Source organism: Monodelphis domestica, chromosome 7, assembly GCF_027887165.1.
Source record: "Monodelphis domestica isolate mMonDom1 chromosome 7, mMonDom1.pri, whole genome shotgun sequence".
NCBI lineage: Eukaryota > Metazoa > Chordata > Mammalia > Didelphimorphia > Didelphidae > Monodelphis > Monodelphis domestica.
Window position 1 is genome coordinate 68,784,569 of NC_077233.1, and position 26,366 is coordinate 68,810,934.

Here is a 26,366-nt window from a genome sequence, read left to right on the forward strand (position 1 = left end):
TCCTACCTTGCCCTTCCCTTATTAGTTCCCATCTTCTCTTCCCGGACCAAGCTTCTTCGTCCTGCACCCTGTGGACTCCCCCAGCTCCGGCCTCCTTCACCTTCGCCCCAGCCACCTTGAGCTCCCGCCAGTCCCCTCCAGCCTTTCCTCTCCCCAGGTCCCGGGGTGTGGGGTGCGCTCCTCGCGGGGCTAAGCTAAGGGAAGGAGTCCTCCCTCTTGTCCCGGTCTCGCCCCCGGAGTGAATGTCTTAGCACGCCCCGAGCTCTCAGGCGGGATCCTCCGTGTGCGGGCTCCGGCCTCACGCGCCCGGAGCGCGCCCACATTTTCCTTCACCGCTAGTCCTGCCAGCCGGCTCCCGGGCTTCAGCCTGTGAAGGGGGAGAAGCAGCTAGCCGGCCGGCTCTCCTCCTCCTCCTCCTCTTCCCTGCTTGGTGCACGCCCACTGTGTGTGTGAGTGAGTGCACACACACAGACAGACAGACACACATTTACATACACACACGCGCGCACCACACACGCACACACACACACACATGCACGCACGCGCGCGCTCGCGGGGCGGGGAAGCCTGCTTCTGCTAGGGGAGTCGAGCGGCGGCGGTCACTCCCAGGACTTCGCTCCGCTCCTCGGCTCTCCTTAGGCTCCGACTCCTGAGGGCGGCGCGCCCCAAGGCACGCAGGCGGCTCCCAGGCTTGCTCCCACCCACCGTCCCTCCCCTTCGGGGACAGAATGAGGGGGCTTGCTCCGCTGACAGCTCGCCAGTGTTTCTGAAGCAAGAGGAGGACGAAGGGGAGAGCCGCACGCCCTCTCTCCTGCCTGTCCGCTGGGACCCGAGCTGAGAAGGAGCCATGAAACCCGCTCCGTGGAGGATCCTTCTCTCGTTGCTGCTGTGGCTCCTGCTGGAGGTAGGGACTGGGGACCGGGGCTGCGCGATAACCTTCGCAGATGTGTTCTGGAAACGCAAACAATAAGCCAGAACTGAGCGGTGGCATGGCAAGTTCGGGGACCGGCTGCCTGCCTCGCCGATCGCCTGGGACAACCCCACCCCGAGGACACCAGGGCGTTGGTTCGGAAACCGGGGCTCACCGGAGGCACCGATTTCTGGCATGTGCGCCAGCCTGTTTGTAGGCTAGCTTAGAGTCTGTGCTGAGACACCCTGGAAAGGAGGGGGATCTGTCGTGCCTGACTCTTTTCCCGACTCTTCTCTCCTCCTCTGGAGCCAGCCACCTCTTGGCTGGAAATCTTCCTTTATCTGGGTTTCTCTTCTCCTGTGCGGAGGAATCAGGAATCTTTTGGGGAGGAAACTCTATCTGGAGCTCGCTTGCGAATGAATATTTGAGCTGGGAAGGTGGATAGAGAAAAGGCCTCTCACCTAGCGATTGTAGGGGGAAAAACTACTATCTCCCCCAGAGGCATCCAGAGGAGTAACCTAGTGGATAAGATTATTAGCAAGTCTTTTTCCTATTGAAACCGACGTGCCCAGAATTTCATCTGGTCCCTGTGCAGTGGGTTCACCTTGGTCTCTTGTTGAGCAGGTGTACATTCAGAAAATGTCAAGACGATTTCTGCTAACATACCTCTCGGAAAGTAGGGGAGGGGGGAACCCCCCCCCCCCCACTAGCCAACCGTGAATTCTTATTTAAAAAAAAAAAGGAAAGCTTCCAGTTTGAGAATGTGGCCAGAAACCGGCACAGAAATAGAAAAAGGCTTGTTGCTCTGTGGAAATTGACTCACTAAGTAGTGAACATATTGAGCCACGTTCCTTTTCTTGGAACGGATTGAGGTTGTAAGCTTCCTAGCTAAATCTGATAAGGCCTGCGCACAGATTGAGGTTAGGGCTGGCTTGGAAGTTGGATCCCTGTTTGGACACCTGCCCATTTGTTGATAGAGTGTATTCTCTAAAGTGGGCAGCAGCCAGAACTCGGTGGGGATGGAGTGGCTGAACTAGGACTGCAGAATTAACTTTTTTTCTCAGCTTCTGTAACTTCGGATGGAGCATTACTTAACATCTAAACAGCCAAAGAGAATGGCAAATGAGGGATACCCTAATTCTTATCAGATTCTGTATTGTAAAGCTCATGGGGAAGATTGCAAAAACTTTTCTTCTTTTGTGAGGGTCTGAGTTCATTCTGCAAAAGCCTAGCCTTCTTCTCCCTTCCCCCTTTTAAAATAATAATACTAATAATAATATTTAATTTTGTATTTTGAGAGCAAATCTTAGTTCTCATGAAAGGACTAGTCCATCTGGTTTAAACCAGGCAGGTTGCCATAAAAGTTTCTCCAACAACATGCTCCTACTTCTTTCTTATCAAAGACTTCCCTGTTTTATTTTGGTTTGCTTTGCTTTTGGTAGAAAAAATGCCCTCCTAGCTTATTTTTTGAAAAACACCTTGCTTTTGTTTTGTTTTGTTTTGTTTTGTTTTTAAACCATGTGTTGTCCCGTGTTGTCCCGTTGTTTAAGATATGAATACCTAGAAAGCTTATGGCCTCAGTGGACTCCCAGGTGACCTTAAAGGTGGAGAAAAGGGAGAGGCAACTGTTTAAATAAAACTTCATTGTATATCTGCATTAATGCATCTGTGCACACATCACATTTTAGACCTAGGGTGAACTCATCTAGCATTCTTTCTGCTTTGAGACCACCCATTAACTCCTTTCAAAAGAGTAGTCAGTTATGCTACTATTGCAGTCCTTATCTTATCAGCAATACAGTACTTTTCCAAAGTATTTTTATTAGAGAGAAATACATAGGAGCCATCTCTGAAAAGAAAAGCTAGAACTTGCTGGAGGGCAAAGCAGAACAATGATAATATCCTTCCAAAGAGAAGGCTGGCAGATAAAGCCCAACATCTGGTTCTTTGGGAACTTCTGGAAGACTGACTAAATTTTTGGCCCTATCTTGGATAATGGTGGATTGTTGTGTTGACAGCTTGTAAATGATGATAATACAAACTCCTCAGCTTGGCATTTAAAACCCCTCACAATCTGGCTCCCATTTACCTTTCCAGACTGATTTTGCATGACTCCCCTTCATGCACTTTGTGTTCCAGCCAAATTGCACGACTAATTGTTGCCTACCATTTTTGTACTTCCTGCCCTCCATGTCTGGAATTTGCCTAATTCTTACTTCTTTTGCCTTCCCACTTCTTAGAATCTCTGGCTTCTTATTAAGGTTTTGCTCAGGTGCTGTGTCCTATGGGAAGAATTTCTTGATTTCCTCCTAATCTTATTGCTTTTTATTCCTCCTCCAATGATTATATCTCTATCTGTATCTGCTTACATTTTGTATCCTGCAAGCTCTTAAAAATAATCCTAGATAACAGTTTTTGTCCTAGAATCCCCAACACTTGGCAGAGTACTTTGCTTGCAATAGTATCATGTGTTTATAACTGTCAGGGATTTAGAAGCCAGTTAGTCCAAACCTCTCATTTTCCTTATGAGAAAACTGAGGCAAACAGAGGTCAAGTGACTTGTCCACGGTCACACAGCTAGTAAGTATCCAAAATCAGATTTGAACTCAGGTCTTCCTGACTCCAGATCCAGCACTATCCACCGATTCACCTAGCTGCCAGAAAAATAATGTACCTAAAAACTTCTGAAATGCTTCTTGCTGGATGTTTTTTTTTTTTATGGTCTTAAATGCAAGATTTTATCTATATATTTGTATATGTGGATATACATATGTATATCTATCTATCTATCTATCTATCTATCTATCTATCTATCTATCTATCTATATATGTTTTCTCTTTCTCCATAAAATCTTATGTGATTTTTAAAATTGGAAATCAATCACATTATTCAAATGTACAAGCAGAGTTGCTGTGAGCATATTTCTTACAGAAAAAGGGTTCCAGTCAGAAGGAGATGAGAAACAAAGGAGGGGGGCATGCAATTGCTTGTTCTTTTCATCATTGAAAAAGCATGAAAAGAAATGATGGAGAGTTTTGAGGAAGATTCTCTTCTCTTTGCATCACCTCCAAGCCTAATGAGATCTCTAACCAGGGTTGGGTAATTGGGAATTAGACCCAGGGTGCTGATTTTTAGAAGAGTTTTCTGGTAGTGCTTTCCACTCTTTGACTATAACACTTAGCAAGTATGATTAAAATAGAATTGAATGAATGAATCAAAACACACTTTTAAGGGCTTACTTCCTATGCTAATAAGAATGAAGCTGGCTAATAACAGTTCATTTCTCCTTTAGCTACACCCCACCCCCACCCCACTGAGCTTTCCTATGACTGGATCCCACCTCATTTTCCCTCTTTATGACTTCTCTACCATCAGATTTGAGGAATCCCAGGGTCTCCATCCACTCAACTGAATTGAGGATGTTTTATGGGGTGTTACAAAAATTGCTTGTTATAACCCTGGAGGAGATCGTGTGCCAGCAAGACACAAAGATGCCCAGAATTTAAAACCAAACCAAAAAGGACACACAGACACAAAATGAGGATTGTGTGGATAGGAAGTGGTGTTCAAACTTATGAAGAATGGAAGCCACCTCACCTATCTGTTCTGTCCATTAGATCAGTGACAATGACATTGCAGCCTGAGAACTAACTGGATATATAGAAGGTTCCTTTTATCCCTCCTGAGAACTCTTAGGCTGCTTAGGAGTTTTGTAAGTCCAAATGTCAGCTTTCTTCATTCCTGTCCCCTCCCCTCCCTTATTCTCTGGATCTTGGCCACAACTCCTACCAGAAATGGGTAGCCAACAACATCCTGTGGTTTAACCAATAGTGAAGTCTTCTAAATATCACAGGGTGAAGATCTGGAAATTTCAATGAAAGGGACTCTGGGTTAACTCTTCTAGGGGAGGACCCATTTGCCTATCAGACAACTAGGGGAATTCAACCCACCGTGAATGGTGCCTAACATGGGTTTTTATCAGTGAGTCAAGTTTGAGGGGACTGTTATTGAGTACCTCCTGAATGCAAGGCACCGTGCTGGGTTCTGGGAGAGATATCCCCATGGAACTTGTCATCATCTGATAGGAGAGTTCCTTGAAAACAGAGACTGTTTTGCTTTGTTTTTAACTCTCTTTGTGACCAAACGCTTAGCACAGTGCCTGACACATTGTGGGCGCTTGACAAATGTTTGTTGGTGACTTGTTGACACAAGTTAGGAATCTCTAGGTGATGCTGCCTTTCCTTTTCTGGGGATTAATAGAGCAAATGCCATAGTGAGCCAGGAGACTGAGGTACCAGTCCTGGCTCTGTCACCCATGCCTTAATGAACTTGGGGAGTTCCCTTATCTTCTGTGAGTTCCATTTTCCTAATCTGTAAAATGAGGGGGGCAGCCAGAGGATCTCTGAAATCCTTTCCTGCTCTGTGATTCTGTCACTTAAATCAAGAGCTCTCTTTAGGCTAGAAACGGTCTTTTAAAAATCAGATGTGAATAAGAAGCTTGAAGTCGAACATCTGAGAATTAATACCCATTTCCCCAAAACCCTGAGTGTTTGGGAACAAGGATGCTCAAAATGAGATGTAAAGAAACTTCACGAATTATTTGTCCTCTACCCTCCCTACTCCCTGTTGCCCTGAGTTCTCCCATCTTTTTTGCTAAATGTCTCCCCTGGCACTGAAATCCAGTTTATGCAGCAGGTCTTGGGCAGGTGGCAGGCTCTTCCGGTGGAATCCCATCCAACCCTCTCGCTCTCATGTGCCCATTTTAGAATTTGAGCAACATGTAGTTTGGACAAGGAGGAAACTGTTCTAGAATGGTTCTTTGAGAACAACTTTTCTGTGATTCTAAAAGGGGGAAAAGGGCACCATCTCTTGCCAAGCAGCAACAGTGAGCATGATCCCTAAGGAAGCATGAAGTCAGCTCTAAAGTAAATGAAAGGGATAAGAAAGAAAACAAGGGCCAGATAACATGATTCTGGCTTGCTCATAGCCTCTCTGCTGCCCAGCTCAAAAGGTGGATGGGTGGGGGAGGCACAGCCTATGCACATCAGGGGTTGGATGAGCTGGAGTGGAGACAATACCTCACAGCTTGAGAGGCAGTCTGACCCGCCGATACTACTGGAGTCCAGAGACCTGAGTGAAAATCCTGTCTCAGACACCTAAATGAATTTATGATCAATCTCTCTCAGCTTAGTTTCCTCATTTCTAAAATGAGGATAATAGCACTTGATTTGATACCTCATTGATTTGTTGTGAGAAAAGCACTCTGAACACCTTAAAGCACTTCTATGAATTGTTAAGATTTGCTGTTGGAATTTGGGATTTTAAATGTGGAAAGGACAACATTAACCATAAAGTCCAATGAATTGAATGATTTCATTTTACACAGGGTACTGAGCCCCAGAGAAGGGGAAAAAATTGCCTAGGAATGTGCAGGGAGTTAGTGATGGAGTCAGAGATAGAACCCAGGTCTCCTGGCTCCCAGACCCATGTTCTTGCCTCCCTCAACATACTACAAGAGTAGGGTAATCCTAAGTGGTTTCTCAGCATTCCTGTAACGTGAGCACGTGCTCACACTCATGCACACGCACATAAACACCATCCTGTATCTCCTTAATAAGACCTGATTAGGGCAGAGGTTTAAAACTGTGTGTCTTTTGACCTAGAGCCTGGTCTACCTTCCATTCCTACGCACAATCCAATGGCCACCCTTTGGTGGCTTTTTAAATCATTTCATCGTTTGCTTGAGATGACCGTCATAGGTGTCTCTCGTCAAGGGCGCTACTTTTCTCGTTTTCTTTTGGAAGCTGTTTTTGTTTTGGATTTTTGAAAACAGAAGAGTTGAGTGAAAGCAGATGGAGAAGAAGGGCAGCAGGAATGTTTTTCAGCCTTGCTCTGTGTGTATATTTGGTGATGTCATTGGTCCAAGGAGCTCTTGGGAAAGGAATTCCTCTCCAATGTAGACCAGCTCCTTCTTTGAAACATCCAGCCGTAGAGAGTGACCTGAGGCTACTGCTGAGAGCTGAAGTTCAGGCTCATAGAACCTCTGAGTAACCTTTACAATCCTAATCAGGGTTCAACCCCGTTTCCTTTCTAACCTACTTCCCAGTGTTATCCCAGCCCCCCAAAGGAGAAAAAAACCAAACAGCTGAGTCAGTTCACAAAGGTTTCCTTCCTCCATCACTTGTCCATCTGCGCTTGGTAGCAACTGTGCATTCATTTAAAAGGCACTTACTGTATGCACAATTTGTACAAAGTACTATTATGGCATGAAAGGTAGAAAGAAGAATAAAATAGAAGGCCAAATCATGAAAGGAAAAAAGTAACTTTAATAATAATAACTGATTTTCATATTTATCCTGTTTGTGCCTCACATGAACTCTTGCCTATTATTTCTTATCATAATGCTCATTTTTCAGATTAGGGAAATTGAGGCTCAAGGAGGTTAAGTACAATGAGTAAGTATATTCAGCTGATCTTCAAACCCAAATCTTTCTGATTCTAAGTCTAGAATACATCATCTCCTATATTGTGTTGCCAATGTCATAAAAGACGGACAAAGTGGAGGGAAAAAATCACTTTTCAATGAGGTGATCAGAAAGTTTGAACCTGATGTTTAACTTTGGCTTGAAAGGACCCACTACTGATAGAAATTGGGTTTGGGATTGGTCAGAGGGTATTCCAAGTGGAGAAAACAATGTAAAGTAAATGAGGACATGAGGGGAAGTTGGGGGATGCCAAGCAGTACATTTGGGCTTGAAAAACAGCAAGATACATTGGGGTCTAATAGTGAAGGACCTTAGATATAGGATAAGAAATTTGGGTAGGCTATTAGGAGCCATTGAAGGATCTTGAGCAGAGGAGTTACAAGATTAAAGCTGGGTTTTAGGAAGTACAAAATAGTCATTTATTAGAATGACTGCCTTGGTTCCTTGATGCCATATCCCAGAAGTCCTCACTAAGTCTATTGACTCAAGGCCAGGTTCTGGGACCAATGCCAAAGAAAATGGATTGAAGTTAAGGTAACTCAGCGTCTTTGGTCTTGTTTTTGTCTTATCTTACTCAATGCCCTTTCTGTTATAACTGGACCTTTCCTTGCAACCCTCACAATTTGGGTTCTTGTCTTGCTTTCTCATCCCTCCTTTTGGTTCTCTTAGTTCTCCAGTTGATCTTGAACTGGAGCCCTTTTTTACTTTTTCTCAGAATCCTATCCCACCAATTTTCTCCATTCATCCAGATGAAAGTGTTGAAGTTACCTTGTTGGAAATGTCAAATACCTTTCCACCCCCACCCCCACTCTGACCATGACTTCCAGCCTGTTTCTTACTAAGAGACTCTCTGGACATGCCTCTTTCCAATCGCTGGGTTAGCCACTAGATTGCCAGACCCTTTACTTGACCTCTTGTCTTCTGCCAGTTCTACTCCTTCATACTTCCTCATTTATAAAATAATATGCTTCCTACACACCTGCTAGGGTGCCCACTAGTTACCCACTGCTGGACTTCCCTGATGTCAGTCATTTAGTACTCTAGTATTCCCAGGTCACCTGATCTTTAATCCTATCTCATTCTCAGGCTTTTTTTTAAAGCCCTTACCTTCTGTCTTAGAATCAATACTGTGTGCTAGTTCTAAAGTAGAAGAGCAGTAAGGGCTAGGCAATAGGGGTTAAGTGACTTGCCCAGGGTCACACAGCTGGGAAATATCTGAGGCCAGATTTGAATGTAGAACCTCCTGTCACTAGGCCTGGCTCTCAATCCACTGGACCATCCAGCTGCACTTGAAAACATAGAACAGATTGGTCTAATTGGAGATTAACAATTGGGAATCTGTCACACTAGAATTGATAGTTTATACTGTAGAGTGTAATGATTTGTGAGGAAGAAGAAGGTAGGGGATAAAAGAAATGTCTTGATTAAAAAAATATCTATATTAGAGAGCTAAAATACTGATAAAGGTAACCAAGGGAAGAGATAAAGATGGACTGGTAGAAGTTGAATCCATTTTCCAAGGGATGGGAAGGCACAGAGACAGTAATTGGAAAAGGCTACCATTTTGAATTCAGCTCAGGTGGAGGCAGGATTTTCCATTTTGTGTTTTCTAAGTCAGAGTAGACCTAAGCATCTTTGTATTAATCAATCAATATTTATTAATCTCCTAATAAATTCTAGGCACCATGCTAGGGGGCAGGAATACAAAGGTACAAATGAAATAGTCCTTATCGGCATAAAGGAAGACGTTACTGAAGAGAGATAGTGATGATCAGAGGGAGAAGAATTAGCTGACATTACATGGGTGGGGAAGGGGAGGTTATGGCAAAGAGTGCCAATGGAAGGTTTAATCTTTGAAAGGATGGGGCACATTTTCCTCTCAGGGACTAGAGGGAAGAAAGAGAAGATTAGGGACCATGCGAATTCTCTATTAGATGGGACATCCCTCCTTCATTTGAAGAGGTGAGGCTATGGGCATGAATATGATATCTCTTGACAGACGGAATTGATGAACTGTTTTTTTCCCTCTCTTTTAAAATTCGTTGTTATATGAGATGACTCACGGGCTAAGGGCAAGGGGAGGATATATTTGGAAATGAAAAAACAGAAGAAGTCAATACAATTTTTAAAAATTAGGTGGAGAAGAGGGAAGTTCAAGGAGTTCACTATTATGTCATCCGTGAGGATGAGGGTGGTGTTGGAAATGTCATAGGAGAATTATGAGGGAGGATTGTTAGGGCATTATTAAAAAGAGACCAATAAAGAGATGAATTAAGAGGCTTGTGGAATGACAGCAAATGGTAAGTTGGAGAAAGAAAGCATGACTAGCAGGGGCAGCCATCATGGATCCATCACTTTCTCTAATTTGGAGGTTGACTTCACCCAAAGTTGGGTCCAAGGGTAGTAGGAAAGAGTAGTAGCAAAAGGTCAAAGGATGGAGGACTTTTAGAGTCAAGTGAGGCTGTTACTGAAATGACTGAATGTGGGTATGTTCAGAGACAGAAGAAGCTAAAAGGAGGCAGCTCACCTCTGAGAAGAGCAAGGGGTTCAGGGAACTGAAGATGAATTTCAGATCGTGTGTGTGTAGTGTAGGATTTAGCATCAGATCTGGTTTTATATCATAGGCAACTGTGTGGTACAGTGGGTAGGTCTCTGGATCTGGAGTCAGGAAGCCCTGAATTAAAATTTGACATTTATTACCCTTGTGACCTTGGACAAGTCATTGAACCCCTACCAGCCTCTGTTTCCCCCTCTGTGAAATGAGGATAATAATAGCACCTACCTCCCCCGATTGTTGTCATGGTACTCTGAGTGAGACACCATGTCCCCTTGCAAATCTTGAAGCTAGCTCTCTTGACTGCTACTTCCTGACTGTTTGACCTAGGGCAAGACACAATCTCTCTGTATCTCATTTTCCCCATCTGTAAAAATGATGAAATTGATGGAGACCTCTCCGTTCCATCCTATGATTCTTTGGTGGAGCAGGAGTGAGGGAGCTGGGGATTTTCATGGGAAAGCTCTTCAATTAGACCTTGGTTTAAAAAGGAAACAAAAGAAATATTCTTTAAGGACAGATACAGAAAGGAACCCATTTTTATCTGACAAAGTGATTAAGGAAGACTTTCACAATCCATTAACGTCATTATCAAATGATCATCCCAAGATTTGGAAGTCTGTTTTTCTAAACGTTGTTGATAAAGGCAATCTATTACTGGAAGCCAGTTAATGCAGAAATTGACAATGGCTGGTCAGGGGATGGGGGAGAATTGATTTGAACCACCTATTAATGCCTCGAATTCCTGGAGCAAAGACATTCTAACAATACCTGGTGTTTTTTATTAATAGCTTGCCACCCCATGGGGAGGTGGGGCGCATGTTGTACCCTTCTGTATTTCTGAAGGAGATAAATCACAGCTCAATAGCAGGAATACTGCTCTAATGGAGGTCCTAAATGAAACTCAGAAAATAGCTCGCGGGATGCCATGTAATTTTTAACAACTTGAAATAGAATCAAATCTAATATATTACTAAGGTTAGGGTGGAAGATATTCAGGACTTGGTAAGCTGTGCTTCTGATGGTCAAGCTCAGTGTAAGAAGGATATTAATCCATGGCAAGTGGGGAGGCAGGTGGAGAGGGGGAAGCCTTCAGCATCGGATCCTGGTCCAACTTTGGATGGGACCAGATCTGCCTGTAAGAGAGAGAGAAGGACCCTCCTTATTTCTTCAGAGATATGACTTACACTCTTGGGCAAGGCACCCCAAAATCAGCAGGTACCCCCCGACACACAGTTGGATCCTAAACTTCCTATACATTTAGAGCTGAGTTAACATTCACATAGTCTGACTCCATTTTATAGATGAGGAAACAGATCCAGAGAGATGAACTTAATAAGGACACACAGGTCAAATGAGAACTCAGCTCCTGATTCTGAATGTAGCTCATTCCCATTTCCCGAAAATAAAACACCCCCCCCAAACTATCCAAATTAGCCTGTAAGTAAAGATTATTCTATCATAATCTTGTCTGTTTCAAGAGTCAATTTAACAAGCTTTAAAAAAAGTCTATTAGTTGCAAGGCACTATGGGGAGATACAAAGATGAATAAAACAGGAGATAAATAGACAGGATGCTGTTCTTGAAGATGATTACAATTTAGCAGGGGAGATGACCTGTATACGAGCTCCTTGTATCCTTCATGTCTTTTCCTTCTTCAACTTATATATATATATATATATATATAAAGGGTTATGTAAAATCTTTAGGAGGAAAGATGATTTCCTACTAAAAGAAAACAAGGACAGGGTCTGTTCTGTTTTCATCTTTGTATTTCCCTCAGCTAGAATAGTACCCAGCACATAGTAGGTGCTTCACATAAATACTCACTCCATGATTCTTAGATCACTCAACATATGCCAAAGAGAGCAGAGCATCATCAAATACTAGACCTCAAAGGCATCATGGTGCATTGGGAAGAGCAATGGTGACAAGGGTTGTTGTTCAGTCATGTCTGACTCTTTGTGACCCTTAGATGCTAATGTTGTGCCTGGGGTTTTCTTGGCAAACACTCTGGAGTGGTTTGCCATTTCCTTCTCCAGTGGATTAAGGCAAATGGGAGTTAAGTGACTTGCCCAGAGTAACATAGCTGGGAAATGTCTGAGGCTGGATTTGGCCTCACGTCTCCCTGCCCAGTGTTCTATCCATTGTGCTACCTGGCTGCCTCCAGAGTCAGAGGACCTAGACTCAAACCCTAACTCTTCCACTTACCCTCGTGTTTAACTCTGAGTAAATAATTTCGATTCTCTCGGTTAGCCTCAATATCTTCATGTATAAAAATGAGCAGATGGGACTAGATGCTTTCCAAGATCCCTTCGAGTTCTGTGTCTGGATGCCATGGCCTCAGATGCCATCTGGTCTAACCCATACTTGTGCAGGGATCACCTCTATTATATGCCCAACAAGTAGAAATATCTGCTAGGATCCTTTTGGAAATGGGGAACTCCTTCTAAATGCTTAATTTAGCACCAAAGAGACTGGTGGAGACTTAAAATATCTCAGAGATAAGATTTTAGGACAGGTCTTCCCTGAATTTACACTTGTGCTAGAATAATCTTGGAGAGGAGTTTTAAAGAGAAATCCAGGCAGAGCCACGTGGTCTGGAAGTTATGCTACCTGTGGTCAAAAGGCCACAGGTCAGAGCTTGGGATAGCTAGAAGTCCCAGATCATAGAGTTTGAGGTAGAGGGGACTTTAGACATGATCTAGTCCAAATCCTTCATTTTCCAGAGGAAGAAAGACAGTCACAAGTTTGAAGAATGTTTGAGTAAAATTATTCTGGCTTGGGTGACTACACTATTTCCCGTGGGTGATGGAAGCCAGACAAGTGAGAAATACTAAGCTTTACTTGTAGGAATGAATGCTCAGTGATCCAGCCATGTCTTTCATGGGCTTATTGCCCACTGGTCTGCCACTGAGATTCTGGAGATGGCAGGAAGATAATTCAGGGTCTTCCTCACAGGATGATTCCTTTATTTCTCTTCATGATCAGGTTAATTTACTTACTGTTTATTAACAGTGACTATACATACCTTTCTTCTGCCAAGAAAATACCATTCATCAGGGAAGGACCCAAACCAGAAAGATGCATTTTCTTCCAGGAAAAAGGTATATGGTCACTGCTTGCATCTCACAGCAAATAAATAGACCTGTTCTTCTAGGCAGTGCCACAGGGACTGAAGGTGTGATGTGGCCAACAATGCCATCCAGGAGCTTCACTGCCAAGTGCCCTGCTACATAGTACTAAGCAGCACTATTTGGGAGGGGAAGAGGAAGAAAAGGAAACATGTATTTATTTACTGCCTTCTATGTGCCAAGGACTGTACTAAACCCTTGTTAACAAATATTGTCTCATTTGATCTTCACAACAATCTTGAAAGATAGTTATTATTCCCATTTTACAGGAAACAGAGGAAGATAGAGGTTAAGTGTCTTAAATAAGATGGCACAATTAGTAAGTGGCTGAGGCTGGATTTGAACTATGACTTCCTGTGATCCACTGCTGAGATTACGTGAGGAATAAAGAACTGATCTTTGTAGAAATCTATTTTTATTTTTTTTTTTAATTCAAATCACTGCTTATAGCTATAAGGGAATGATTTGTTCCTTACAAGGGCTCTCTAATTCTATGCTAGCTTGGTTATGGTATGGATGGTTAATATTTTAAAATTGTGTTTATCTCTCCAGATTTTTTCCTGAAGTGAGGCTTTCTGCCAGGACCAGACTCTGCCCTCTTCTAAAATTTTGGTGGAGGCAGTCTCGATGTGTGTTCCTGCATTCCTAAGCTGACTTCAGCTGTGTGGAGAGACCCCACCCTGGATTTTTGAGGTTTAGAGCACTGGATCTTTAGGGTCTTCTATGGCAGTGATGGTGAACCTTTTAGAGACCTTAGAGACTGAGTGCCCAAACTGCAATCCTCACACTGCATGTGAGCCCCTCACCTTACCCCCAACAGGGAAGGAAGGAAGAGCTCCCATTGGGCTACTGGGCAGAAGGACAGGTGATGTGAGAAATGTCCTCAGATGCCCGTAGATAGGAGGAAGGGAACAGCCTCCTCTGGCATGGTCTGGCATGCATCCCATAGGTTCACCAACATGGCTCTATGGTGTCTCAGAACTATGGAACCCCTAGCCTGGGTAGTTCTGCTCTGAGTGTGTTACCAGGGCAGTTCCTCAGGCCTTCTAAGGTCCTCACCTTGGGGATTTCTCAGGTAGTCTTCTGCCCTTGCCTATGGGTACAGGGCCTTGAAGGTTTCACTACATTTTGCATTAGTGCAATCTAACCAAACTCCTACCTTTGAAAGTCATTGTTCCATCATGGTCATTTTCCTTAGTGGACCCTAGTCTACATTTCCTGTTTTTGGCTGTGCCTCCTATGCCCTCAAATGCCCTGCAATGACTCTACTTGATTCCAGGCTCTGCCAGACTACCTGACCCAGGATCTTCCCTATACAAGCATATCTTGGGGATATTGAGGATTCGGTTCCAGACCCCTAGGCTGGAATAGGCTTTCTGCCAGGACCAGACTCTGCCCTCTTCTAAACTTTTGGTGGAGGCAGTCTCGATGTGTGTTCCTGCATTCCTAAGCTGACTTCAGTTGTGTGGAGCTAGACCCAGGCAGAAAGCCTAGCAGAAAGCAATAAAGTGAGAAAGACAAAATAAAGACATAAATACATAAAATAATATATGTGATATAAATATATAACAACCATATATTATAATCATATAAATACATATATATATATAAATATAATAATAGATTAATAAAGAGTCATGTGAAGTTTTTGGTTTTCCAGTGGATATAAAAGTCACGCTTATACTAAACTGTAGTCTCATTAAGTGTTTACTAGCATTATGTCTTAAAAATCAATGCACACACCTGATTCAAAAATGCTTTATGGCCAAAAAATGCTAACCATCATGCGAGCCTTTAGCGAGTCACAGCCTTTTAGCTAGTGGAGGGCTGCTGAAGTTTGGGGGTGCTGGGCAGCTTTGAAAAATAAGAGAGCAGTGAAGTTTGCTTCATCCCTTGATGCTTCCTTTTACTTGAACTCAGCACCCATTGTAGGGTTATTAACTGACCCAATCTCAATAGCGTTGTGTTTCAGAAAATAAGGAGGCCTGGGGAGAGTGAAAGGGGCAGGGAATGGCTAGTTGGTGGAGCAGTCAGAACACATGGCATTATTGACCATGGTTTTGCATAGCATCCTCCCCTATTATATATATATATATGATATTATATATAATATCATATATATATAACAAGTATAATAGTAAAATTAAAGATCATTGGTCGCAGATATAATCCTAATGAAAACGTTTGAAATCTGGTGGCCATGACCAAAATGTGACTCAGGCACGAGGTGAGCACATGCCATTAGAAAAATGGTGCTGGTGAATGTACTGAACGCAGGATGCCACGACCCTTTAATCTGTAAAAAATGCAAAATCTATGAAGTGCAATGAAGCAAAAATGCAAAATAAAAATAAAAGCAATCAAGGAATAACTACTGTCTCTAGCTTTGCTCTGAACCACCTGCTCCCTCCTTTATAGGCTTGGGTTGCCTGCCAGAGTATTCTTGTTGGGCTCCACTCTAGCTCTCCTCCCTGGGACTTCCCCGGGCTAACAAAGCCCCCAGGTCTGCCGGCCTCTTCCTCCCTACATGGCTCCCTTCTAGCTCTCCCAGTTGTAGATTTCTTTGCCCTCCCGAAGCTCTGGGCTCCTCCAGCTCTGCTTGGGCTATCCCCAGCCCCCCCTCCCCCCATGCTTCTCCAACCTTCTCTCCCTCTTCCCCACCCCTCAGGAATGCATCTCCCATATTAATAACCCGGTTCCCATGGCACTGACTGCTCCCTGTCATTTTAAGTGATGTTTTCATTGAACCAATTAACCACATTAGGTGGAGTATGCCAGTAAAATGCTCTCCAGGAAGGGAACGGCTCTATTTAAGGCAGCTGTGTTTGCCCTCCACGAGTTTCCCATTTCTAGGGAAGCTGCAAACATTTTGCCAATTGCTTTAAGGAGCTCCACAGGAAACTGACGTCTTGATACCTTTCATTTCCTTTGCCTTCCTGCTCTTGCTTTCCCATCAGACCTCTTTTCTCCCAGCCCTGTGCTGACAATATCCTCTGGAGGGTGAGGCATTCTCCTGCTGCTCAGGATGGACCGTCCACCCCGGGGCCCTACTCCAGGTGGGTCACTAGAGAGCTGCCTCTCCTGGCATGTGCTAAACCCTGCCCTTATGGGGAGGAAGCAGCCCTCTTTTCCAAGCTGCTTTGATACTTAGAAGGATGATCTCCAGCATCTCCAGCCTGCTGGGCTCCTCCCACTGAAATGCAGCCCATCTGGGGATTTCACCTGGCTCAGGAAATGGACAGAAGGCACCTTCATGCTGTGCTGTGAGGTCATTCTTCCCCTCAGGAATTCCCACCCACATCAGGGATCTTGGAAAGGCCCCTGGAACCGAAGCAAACTCTGGACGAGGGCTAAGCAAACCTGAGGGGCAGCCCGGGCTCTGGCACTCACTCACCCTGTAACATGGGCTGCATCAATCACCAAATCACTGGGAACCTCAGTGGTTTCCTCTACAAAGTAAGGATGGCCATTCTGTTCAATTCAACAGGTGTTTATAAGTGCCTCCTGTAGGTCAGGGTGACCCAGAGACAAGGGGGAAAGTGGAATAATTCCTGCCCTTATTATAAATACGGGGCCCATTTAAACAATGTAAATAGGAAGTCATTTCAAGGGGGAAGATCAGGGAAGACCTTAAAATGAGTCTGGAATGGGGCTAGAGATTTCAGAATTTGTCTCAGGCGTTCTTAATCTGAAGTTTGTCAACTTGTTTTAAAAACTATTGTAATCCCTCTAATTTTGATAGAATTAGTTTCCTTTCTAGTCCCATGTATTTTGGGGGATTCGCTTAAATTATTATTCTAAGAAGAAATCCATAGGTGTCACCAGACTGCCAAAGGGGCCCATGACAGAAAACACACGACACAAAAGACCCAAGGACAACAAGCACGAATCCAGCCTTTGTCTGAAGACCTCTAAGCAGGGAGAATCTACTCCTTCCTGGAGGATCCTTCTCCACTTCGGGGTAATTCTCATTGTTAAGAACTTTTCTCCTCATATCCAACCTGAATTTGGCTTTTTGCAAGTATAAACCCATTGGTTTTGTTCCTGGAGTCAAACAGAACAAGTCTGTTCTCTCTTTCACAGGACTCCTCTTCTGGACTTAAATACCACTAGCATGTTTTCCTTGAATAAATCCCTCCCGTTAAACATCTTTATTTCCTTCACCCAATCATCATATGGCATGGACCCAGGATTCATCCAACTCTTTACTTATTTGATTGCCTTTCTGGACACTTTCCAGCTTCAACCAATCAATTAGCCAACAAGCATTTTTAAACACCTACTATGATGGGGCACTGTGGTAGACTAGGAATATAAATGTGGAAGTGACAGAGTTTCCTCACCTCAAATAGCTTACATTCCTCTAGGGCAGTCTGTAGAACCACATCCTAGTGGCCTTTCTCCATGCCTTTGGGGCTCAGAAAGAAATGGCATCCATTGTAATTGATCAGTCATATTACATGGTCACTAGAGTGGTTAACCCTTCCTTGGTGAGTTCCATTATGCCTTGGCATTCTCTGTTTAGGTCAACACACAAGATGGCTATCCCTGCCTGGAATCAGAGAGCAGAGAGAATGAAATAGCTCCCTTCTTAGGCAATGACTTGGCCCATTCTTCAGAGACTAGAACCTCAGTACAGAACCTGGAACTGAGCACAATACTACAGATGTTTTCTGTCTGGAGCAGAGAATTATCCCTTTCCAACTCTTGGACACTATGTCTTTCTTAAGGCAGTCAGTCTAAGATGCCATTAGCTTTCTTGGCTGACATGTTTTCCTGTCGATTTAAATAAATCTTGGAAGCTGCTAAAATCTCAGGTCTTTTTTAAATGAAAAAGAATAATAAGAAGGTTGTCTTGTCTGAGAAGTTAATTTGTGGGGATAAATTGGGGAGGCTGAGAAAATGTCATATATTCCCTTTAAAGATATAGTCAAATATTATCATTCAGGCCCAATGAGATTCACAAATGACTTGCCCAACACAATATGTTATATTTATTAGTATATTAGTTTATTAGTATTAGTTACCTGATAAAGTTATTTTTAAGAACATTGGAGTTTTTCTGTTTCTTTTTAATATCTTTCATCTTAGAATGAATACTGTACATTGGTTACAAGGCAGAAGAATGACATGGGTTAGGTAATGGGGGTTAAGTGACTTGCCCAGGGTCACACAGTTCAAAGGGTCTGAGGCCAGAATTGAAATCAGGATCTCCCCTCTCTAGGCTTGGTTAGAGCAACCTAGCTGCCCCACAGAGAGTTGTTTTAATAGTTTGAATTTCTTTTTATTCATTCATTCATTCATTCATTCATTTATTTGTTCATTCATTTATCATTCATTCGTTTATTTATTTTAAAATTTTTAATAGTTTGAATTTCTTGAAGGAAATGTTTTCTAGAAATGCCTAAGGATAGGAATGAGGCTGGGTCTGTGATTTCATTGTGTAAGGAACTCCTTCCTGAGGAAACTACCTTTACTAATGTAGGTCATCACTCTTTTGGCCTGGAGTCAAGAAGGCCTAAGTGACCCTGAGCAAGTCATTTAACTTCTGCTTCAGTTTTCTCATTTGTAAAAAGAGAATAATAAAAACACTTTCCTTCCAGGGCTGTTGTGAAGATCAAATGAGATAATAATTGTAGGCACAAAGTGAATTTTATATAAATGTTATCTGTCTTTGTTGTTGTAATTAGGATTGCCAAGAGCAATGGTATCAAACTAAAATAGAGCCAAGGGTGACCAATCCATACATAAGGATCTCTGCAGGCCATGTGTTAACTTAGTTTTAAAATGTAATATTATCTATGTTTCATTGTATTTTCATTTATTTTGCTAAATAATTAATATATTTCCAAATTACATTTTAATTTGATTTGGGTTCCACTTGGGAGTGAAGAAAACAGCTGAAGTAGAGATACTCAGTATATATCAGAGGTAGGAATTGGATCGAGATTTTCCTAGGTAGTTTTCTCTGTCCACTACCAAGTACCAAATAAATTTGTGGGGTTTTCTAGGTGAATAAATTGAGGCACACTTTGACATGGTCTTCCCAGGCAGCTCAGCTCCAGCCCTAGATAGAATTGCACAAGACTAATTGTTGACTACCTGATAATTTACTTTGGAGTATATATGGCAGCACTCTTGGGACACTGGATAGATCTACAGGACACTGAAATATCTGGCCACTTCGACTCCATTAAATCCATCCTTTATCATTATTGAAATAAAAAATGATGATTGATTGGATTTAGGACTGATTTTACTAAACTAACCAGATGTTTAGAGAATTTTGCAAATGGAACTCTAGTCTCTGCTTGAAAGTGTTTTTTGGAGTCTGGATTTCTCTGATCTTGTGTCATAAAACTGAGGCATTGAAGTCTAATGGAAAGAGAACTGTATGTGGAGATGACAGAACTAATTTCAAGTGCTGGCTCTAACATATGACATCTCTCAAAACCTAGCATTTATATAGTACTGTGTGCCAGGAATTATGTTAAGCACTTTACAGATTCTTTGTAAATGATCTCTGATCCTCAGAACAACCCCGGGAGGTAGGTGCTATTATTGTCCCCATTTAACAGAAGAAGAAATTGAGACAGATAGATTAAGTGGCTTGCCCAAGGTCACACAGTTAGTAAGTGTCTAAAACCAGACTTGAATTTGGATCTTCCTGCTCCAGATCCAGTGTTTTATCCAGTTTCATCTCAAAGCAAGGAAACTAACCAGCAGATATTTGCAATAGTGCAAGCACAAGGCAAGGAAACTAACCAACAGATATTTGCAATAGTGCAAGCACAAGGCAAGGAAACTAACCAGCAGATATTTGCAATAGTGCAAGCACAAGGCAAGGAAACTAACCAGCAGATATTTGCAATAGTGCAAGCACAAGGCAAGGAAACTAACCAGCAGATATTTGCAATAGTGCAAGCACAAGGCAAGGAAACTAACCAGCAGATATTTGCAATAGTGCAAGTACAAGGCAAGGAAACTAACCAGCAGATATTTGCAATAGTCCAAGCACCAAGTGGAAGAAATGACAAGACCTGATGGCTGATCATCCAATTGGGGATGAGAAAGAGCGAAAAGTTAAAGATGATTCCAAGGTTGTGAGTCTGGGTGACCAGCAAAGGAGACCCAAAAGAAGTGATCAAATAGGTAAAAGGAGAACTAGGAGAGAACAATGTCACAAAAACCTAAAGAAGTGAGAATATTAGGGATAAGAGGATGAGCAAAGTTGTCAAATGCTGCAGGAATGTCAAGGATGAGAACTGAGAAACAGCCACTAGATCTGGCAGTGAAGAGGTCATTTTGTAACTTTGGAGAGAGCAGTTTCAGTTGAAGTCAGACTGCAGAGTTAAGACAAGAGTGAGAGGTAAGGAAGTGGAGGCACTAAGTATAGTTGGTCTTCTCAAGGAGTTTAGGAAGGAGAGATAGATATAGGGAAATATCCAGGAAGGATGGATGGATCATGTGCATGTTTTTTGAGGATCGGGAAACACAGGGACTTGTTTTTAGGCAGTAGGGAAGCAGCCAGTGGAGAGGGAGAGATTGAAGATTGGTGAGAGAGTAGGGATGATTACAGAAGATGAGATAAAATGGCATTACATTATTTCTCTGGATATTCTAGATCTTATTTTTAAATGAATTTTTGTTATTCTTTTATTGCATTCTGAGTTGTATCTCTTTGATAGTTTGATTGGTATAGAGTTTAAACTGCAAATTAACCTTTGCGTTATTGTCATTTTTGTTATATTGGCACAGCCTAGCTAGGAATGCTGAATTTTCTTCCTGCTCAAGTTTTTCTTTATGACTGTTTTTGCTTCCACAAGGAGCACTTTGTAATTGAATCTGAATAAGCATTTTATGTGTTTTAGTAGATTAACTACCAATTGTTTTATGAATTTTGTAGTTATTTGGAGTGATGTTTCCTTTTTTATGACCACCTCTTTGAATGTTATTGTTGTTATATAGAAATGTTGTTGGTTTTTGATGGGTTGAGTTTGTAGCCTGTGATCTGACTGGATTTTGTCCATCATTGTTGACAGGCTGTGCCTTTTGGGCTACGATAGTGACCCTTAAGGACTGGCCTTTGTTAGCTTGTCAGTCCCATCAGTACTTCATAGACTTAAAGCCTGGCTTCATGGTAAGCTGATGATTTTTGACTTCTCTAAGAGACACAGGAAAGGGACAGCCATCACCTACTTTTGAGGATCTTGGCAGCAGGTTACTTCCCTCTGTCAAAATGCTTCCTACTCTCTCTGGAACTGATTTTGAAAAGGTAGCTTGAAAACCTAAGCTGACCTGGCCTTAGAATGGGTGGGTGGGTGTCTGCCTTTCTCTCTCTCTCACGTGGTTTGGGACGGGAGCTCAGACTTTTTTCCTGCTAGTGCTTCAGTCCTGCGGGGACCCAGGAGAGGTTTCAGATACCGAATTCATGGAAAGAATAGGAAATTCCTTAATCAGTAGAGCCTTCAGTGATTGCAGGCCCCCATCAGCACCTGTTTATCCACAAAATAATTATCTCCATTATAGATTTTCTGTTGGGAACTTAGGACCACGAGATAGCTTTTCCCAGGTAACTTGTGAATTTGATCTATTTTCTGGGAAAATTATACATTGAAAAATAAAGGCCTAAACTAAACCTAAATGATTTGGCAATTATTTTCATTTACATTATTTGTGCTGTTCTTCCCATCTGTTAACACCACCTCGCCAGAGTTGACTGTATAATTAGATTTTTTTTTAAGTGGTGGAGGTAGGTGGTGACCGTCCATTTCAATAAATCAATATTTATTCAGTGCATATTATTTGCCAGGCAACTGTGCTAAGCACTGGGGATTCAAAGAGGCAAAAGATAGTCTTTACCCTCAAGGAGTTTCCAATCTAATGGGAGAAAACAATATGCCAGCAAATATATGCAAAGCAAGTCACATGCAGAATAAATAGAAAATAAGTAAGAGAAGGAAAGCACTGGAATTAAGTGGTGTTGAGTAAGGCTTCCTGTAGCAGGTGGGACAATGGAAAGGAAGCCAGGGAGGTCAATGGTCAGAGTAAGGAAGGATGAGTGTTCCAAGAATGGGGTAAGCCAGAGAATGTTCAGAGCAGAAAGATGGAGGATCTTGTTCCTGGAACAGCCAGGTGGCTTTGTCACTGGGTGGAAGAGTATATGGTGGGAAATAAGGTGGAAAAAGATTAGAAAGTAGGAGGAGACAAGGTAATGAAGGATTCTGAATGTCAAACAAGGCATTTTGTATTTGATCCTGGCAGCAGTAGGGAGCAACTGGAGTTTCTAAGTAGGGGGTAAGTTTTAAGAAAATCACTTTAGTGGCTAAATAGGGGATGAATTGGAGGGGGAAGAGGCTCGGGGCACCAGCAGGTTGCAAAATAGTTTGGCTGTGAAATAAGAGGTCTTTACCATAGTGGAGAATGTTCAAGATATTGCACAGGTGAAAAGGAAAGATGATGGCAAGAGCTTCAGTTATGGGGTGGGGTGGGGGAGAGGTAGTGAGGAATCCAGAATGATTCTTGGTTGTGAGTATGAGAGAAAAGGAAAGGCAGAAGGGCAGAGCCTTTAGGGGACAAGATAATGAGTTCTGTTTGAGTTTAGGGTGCCCACTGGATATCTGCAGCTGGAGATGTGAGATTGAAGGTCAGCAGAGAGACTGGGGCAGGTCTCATGTAGCAAAAAAGGAAGTAAAATAATACAGTGACTTCATTCTGCAGTACTCTCCCTCACTTTCTATTAAACCCCCCCCCAAAGAAATTTGCTTTTTTACTCCCTCCCACCTCCTACCCCATTTAAAAAACAAATAAAACAAATATGCATAGGATTTGGGGGTACAGAATTAATCATTAATCTTCTATAGTTTAATCATCAGATATAATCAGAAATATTTGCATTTTAAAAAGAATGTGTTTTGATAAAGGAATAACTATAAAATGTATATATTCAAGGTCCCCTTATGATCTTTTCCACATATTTACAGAGTTTTATTGCTGTTTTAAACATATGTATAAATATAAGTGTGTGTATACAGATATCTTGTAATTATAAATACTCTTCCTAGATTTTTACTTTGCATTATTTGAATTTTTTTACAAATATTTTTATTTTTTAATTTTTATTCCCTTTCTTTTTTTGAGAGAGAGTTAGTGTAGCAATAGTGTAGATACAATTGACCCTGGAATTAGGCAGACCTGAATTCAGATCTGGCCCATGAGAATAGGTTGGGCATTTGTCTCTCAGTGTCCCTAGGCAACTCTCTTAAAACTTTTTTTTTTGTCTGAGACCAGATTTGAACCAAGGACCTCCCATCTCTAGGCCTGGCTCTCAATCCACTGAGCTACCCAGCTGCTTCCAACTCTCTTAAAACTTTAAGGGACACTAAGATACAAATCTACTTTGGTGGAAGAAATTTTGATACTGGGAGTTCTTTGCTGGATCTACATCTGTTTTAATGATACAGGAGCATTTCTTTACATTGATATAAAACCACTTATTCATACCTTTACCAACTATTGGCCATGCCAATTGTTTCCATTCTTTTACAATTAATTTCCTTTATGGCTTTGAATTTTATGCAGCTCTGAGTATTTTTGAATGATTAAGTCTTTATTTTCCTTTAAAAATTTCATCTCTAGTGAAGAGCTAATTAGTAGGATCATTGTGTCAGAAGGTATGATCTGTTTTATAACTTATACTCTTTATTGTCACGTTGCTCTCCCAAAAGATGGAGCCAATTTATAATTCTAGAGTGCCTGCTCATCACTAGTTTCCTATTTAATGTTGATTTTGTCTTTAAGAATTTTTTTGACAATTTTATTGGTGTGAGATGGTACTTCCAAAATGGTTTTAATTTGCATCTCCACATGATTAGAGAAATTAAAGTTTTTTTAAGCAAGTTGTGTATGTCTTGTGTTTTTTCTTATACACATTGCCTGTTTATAACCTTAGTTTTAATAAAATTCATAGGTCCCCATTGGCAAATAGCGATTACTTTTATAAAATTATATGAGTTCTTAAAGATTCTGGAAGTCAGACTATATATATAATAAAATGCACAAATTATTGGGAACAAGATCAATGAATTTAAGTACATAAAATATTAAATTTCATAAAATAACCAAAAATATGGAGAAAGGTAACCGATATGTTTACTCTTTTTTATACAATCTACTCCTTTTGTTTTTCTAGTTTGGTTATGTTATTTTGTACTGTACTGAATTTAAATCTTTTGATTTCCCAGTTAATTTATGAACTTTGTTCTGTAGATAAAACTCTATTTGAGATAAATGTGTCATCCTATTTTATTCCAACTTTTAAATGATTTCATGATTAAATATTTAGCTCAATAATTCATTTTTTAGAATCTGAGGGATCTTTGTTTAAGAAAATGTCCTAGACCCTCAGATGGTAGTAGCTTTGTTATTAGTTGCTTCCGATTGAGAAATTACATAATGACAAAAAGTCAAAGGATGGGGTTCTTTTATAATAATGCTTCAGCTTTGAAGTTTGGGAATCCCTGGTTTAGATCTAAGTGGCATAGGAAGTTGAGGACTAGACCTGAAGTCAGGAAGTCCTGAATTCAAATGTGACCCCTGATATTATCTCTGTTATCCTGGACAAATCACTTGACCACTTTGTCTGCCTCAGTTTTCTCACCTGTAAAATGGGGATAATAATCATCACACCTACCTCCCAGGGTTGTTGTGAGGATCAAATGAGATAATATTTATAAAGCACTTGGCACACCTTACTTAAAGTGCTTTATAAATGCTAATTATTATCATTATCCAGTTGCAATTTATTATAGTTATATGATATGAGGTATAGACGTAAAATACACTTTCCCACCATTTTGCTATTTCTTTCATAAGAATTTTTATTTCCCCAATAGTTTATGATTGAAATTTGTCATATGCCAGATTGTAAGTGCCAAAAATGAATGTCACCCTTTGAATTTGAGCCTCATCCTTCTTTTCTTAGGAGAGGAGTATTGTGTTTCATTTTCCTCCTTTTTTTTTAACTCTTACTTTCTGTCTTAGAATTGAAACTAAATTTTGGTCCCAAGACAGAGTAGTAGTAAGGGCTAGGGTATGGGTGTTAAGTGACTTGCTCAGGACCACACAGCTAGGAAGTGTCTGAGTTCAAATTTGAACCCAAGACCTCTTGTCTCCAGGCTGGATTTCTATCTACTAAGCCACCACACTGTCTCTATCTTCCTCCTTTTCTAAACTTTTTTTCTTTTTCTAAACCATGTACCACCCTGGTAGTTCTTAAACAAGCTTGTCAATGAACAAGTAAGCTTTTCTTGGGCACTTAACTAAGTGCCAGGCATAGTGCTCAGCTCTCTGCCCTCAAAGAGGTCAAATTCTAAAGGGGAAGAACTGTAGGTCCTCAATAAGTATCTGTAAAATTTAGTTGAATTCCATCAGTTGGTTATATTTCTGGGTTTTCTGTTTGGATCCATTGATCATTGTTTCTATTTTTTTTTTGCCTGAAACCAGAAAGTCTCAATAATTATCCTTTTCAGGGTATGTTGTGATGCCCAGCAGGACAAGTTTCTATGCCTCAGCTTTTTCTTCTTCATAACTCCCCTTGGTATTCTTGCCCACTTGTTTGCCCATATAAATCTCCTTAGTGTTTTCCTTAGTACAAGAAAAAAATCCGTTGGTGTTTGGATTTAACAACCAACAAATATTTATTAAGTGCTTGAAGTACCAGGCTCTGTGGGGATTCAAAGAAAAACAAATCCAAGGCTCTTTTCATCGGGTACAGCTAGTGTATTATTTTGCTTAACTTAATGGTACCTCTTGGTGACAAAGATTCTATTGGTCCATGTGACAATGATATTTTTTTTTAAAAAGCATAAACTAACATTTATTTTTAAAAGATTCAAAAAAGCAGCAGGTTTTGTGATTGTACAAATAGAAATTATTTTAAAATCTTCTCTCCTTGTAACCTTAGAAATGAGCATTGGAGGCATCACAAGCTCATAAATACTCCATTTGGAATTTCTTAAGTTCCCGATAATAATAGCAGGAATAATAGGGAGAGAAACTGGGTTTCATTGTTTGGTGGAAACCATGGATGAAATTTCCTCTACTGGACAGTCCTTGACAGTATGTAGCCTTAAAGTGGTCCAGAAGAGAGATTCTTACAAAACTCCCAAATCCTCAGAACCAGATTAAAATGTATCTGGGAAATGTTTAACAAAATGAATGCAAATACAATAAGCAGAGAGAATGTGAATTTGTGGTTTTCTAAGTAAATCTATAGCTAGCA

General features: G+C 41.4%; 1 protein-coding gene across 1 annotated transcript in view; it reads left to right on the forward strand.

Moving 5' to 3' along the window:
* Positions 1 to 276: 276 nt before the first annotated feature.
* The window catches only part of VOPP1 (VOPP1 WW domain binding protein), a 194,692-nt gene continuing 168,602 nt past the window's right edge, over positions 277 to 26,366 (forward strand). Inside the window, exon 1 of the mRNA XM_007500381.3 lies at positions 277 to 904. Within this exon, the coding sequence (XP_007500443.1) occupies positions 848 to 904 (57 nt within the window). The 5' untranslated portion in view covers positions 277 to 847. The remainder of the gene's footprint in view (positions 905 to 26,366) is intronic.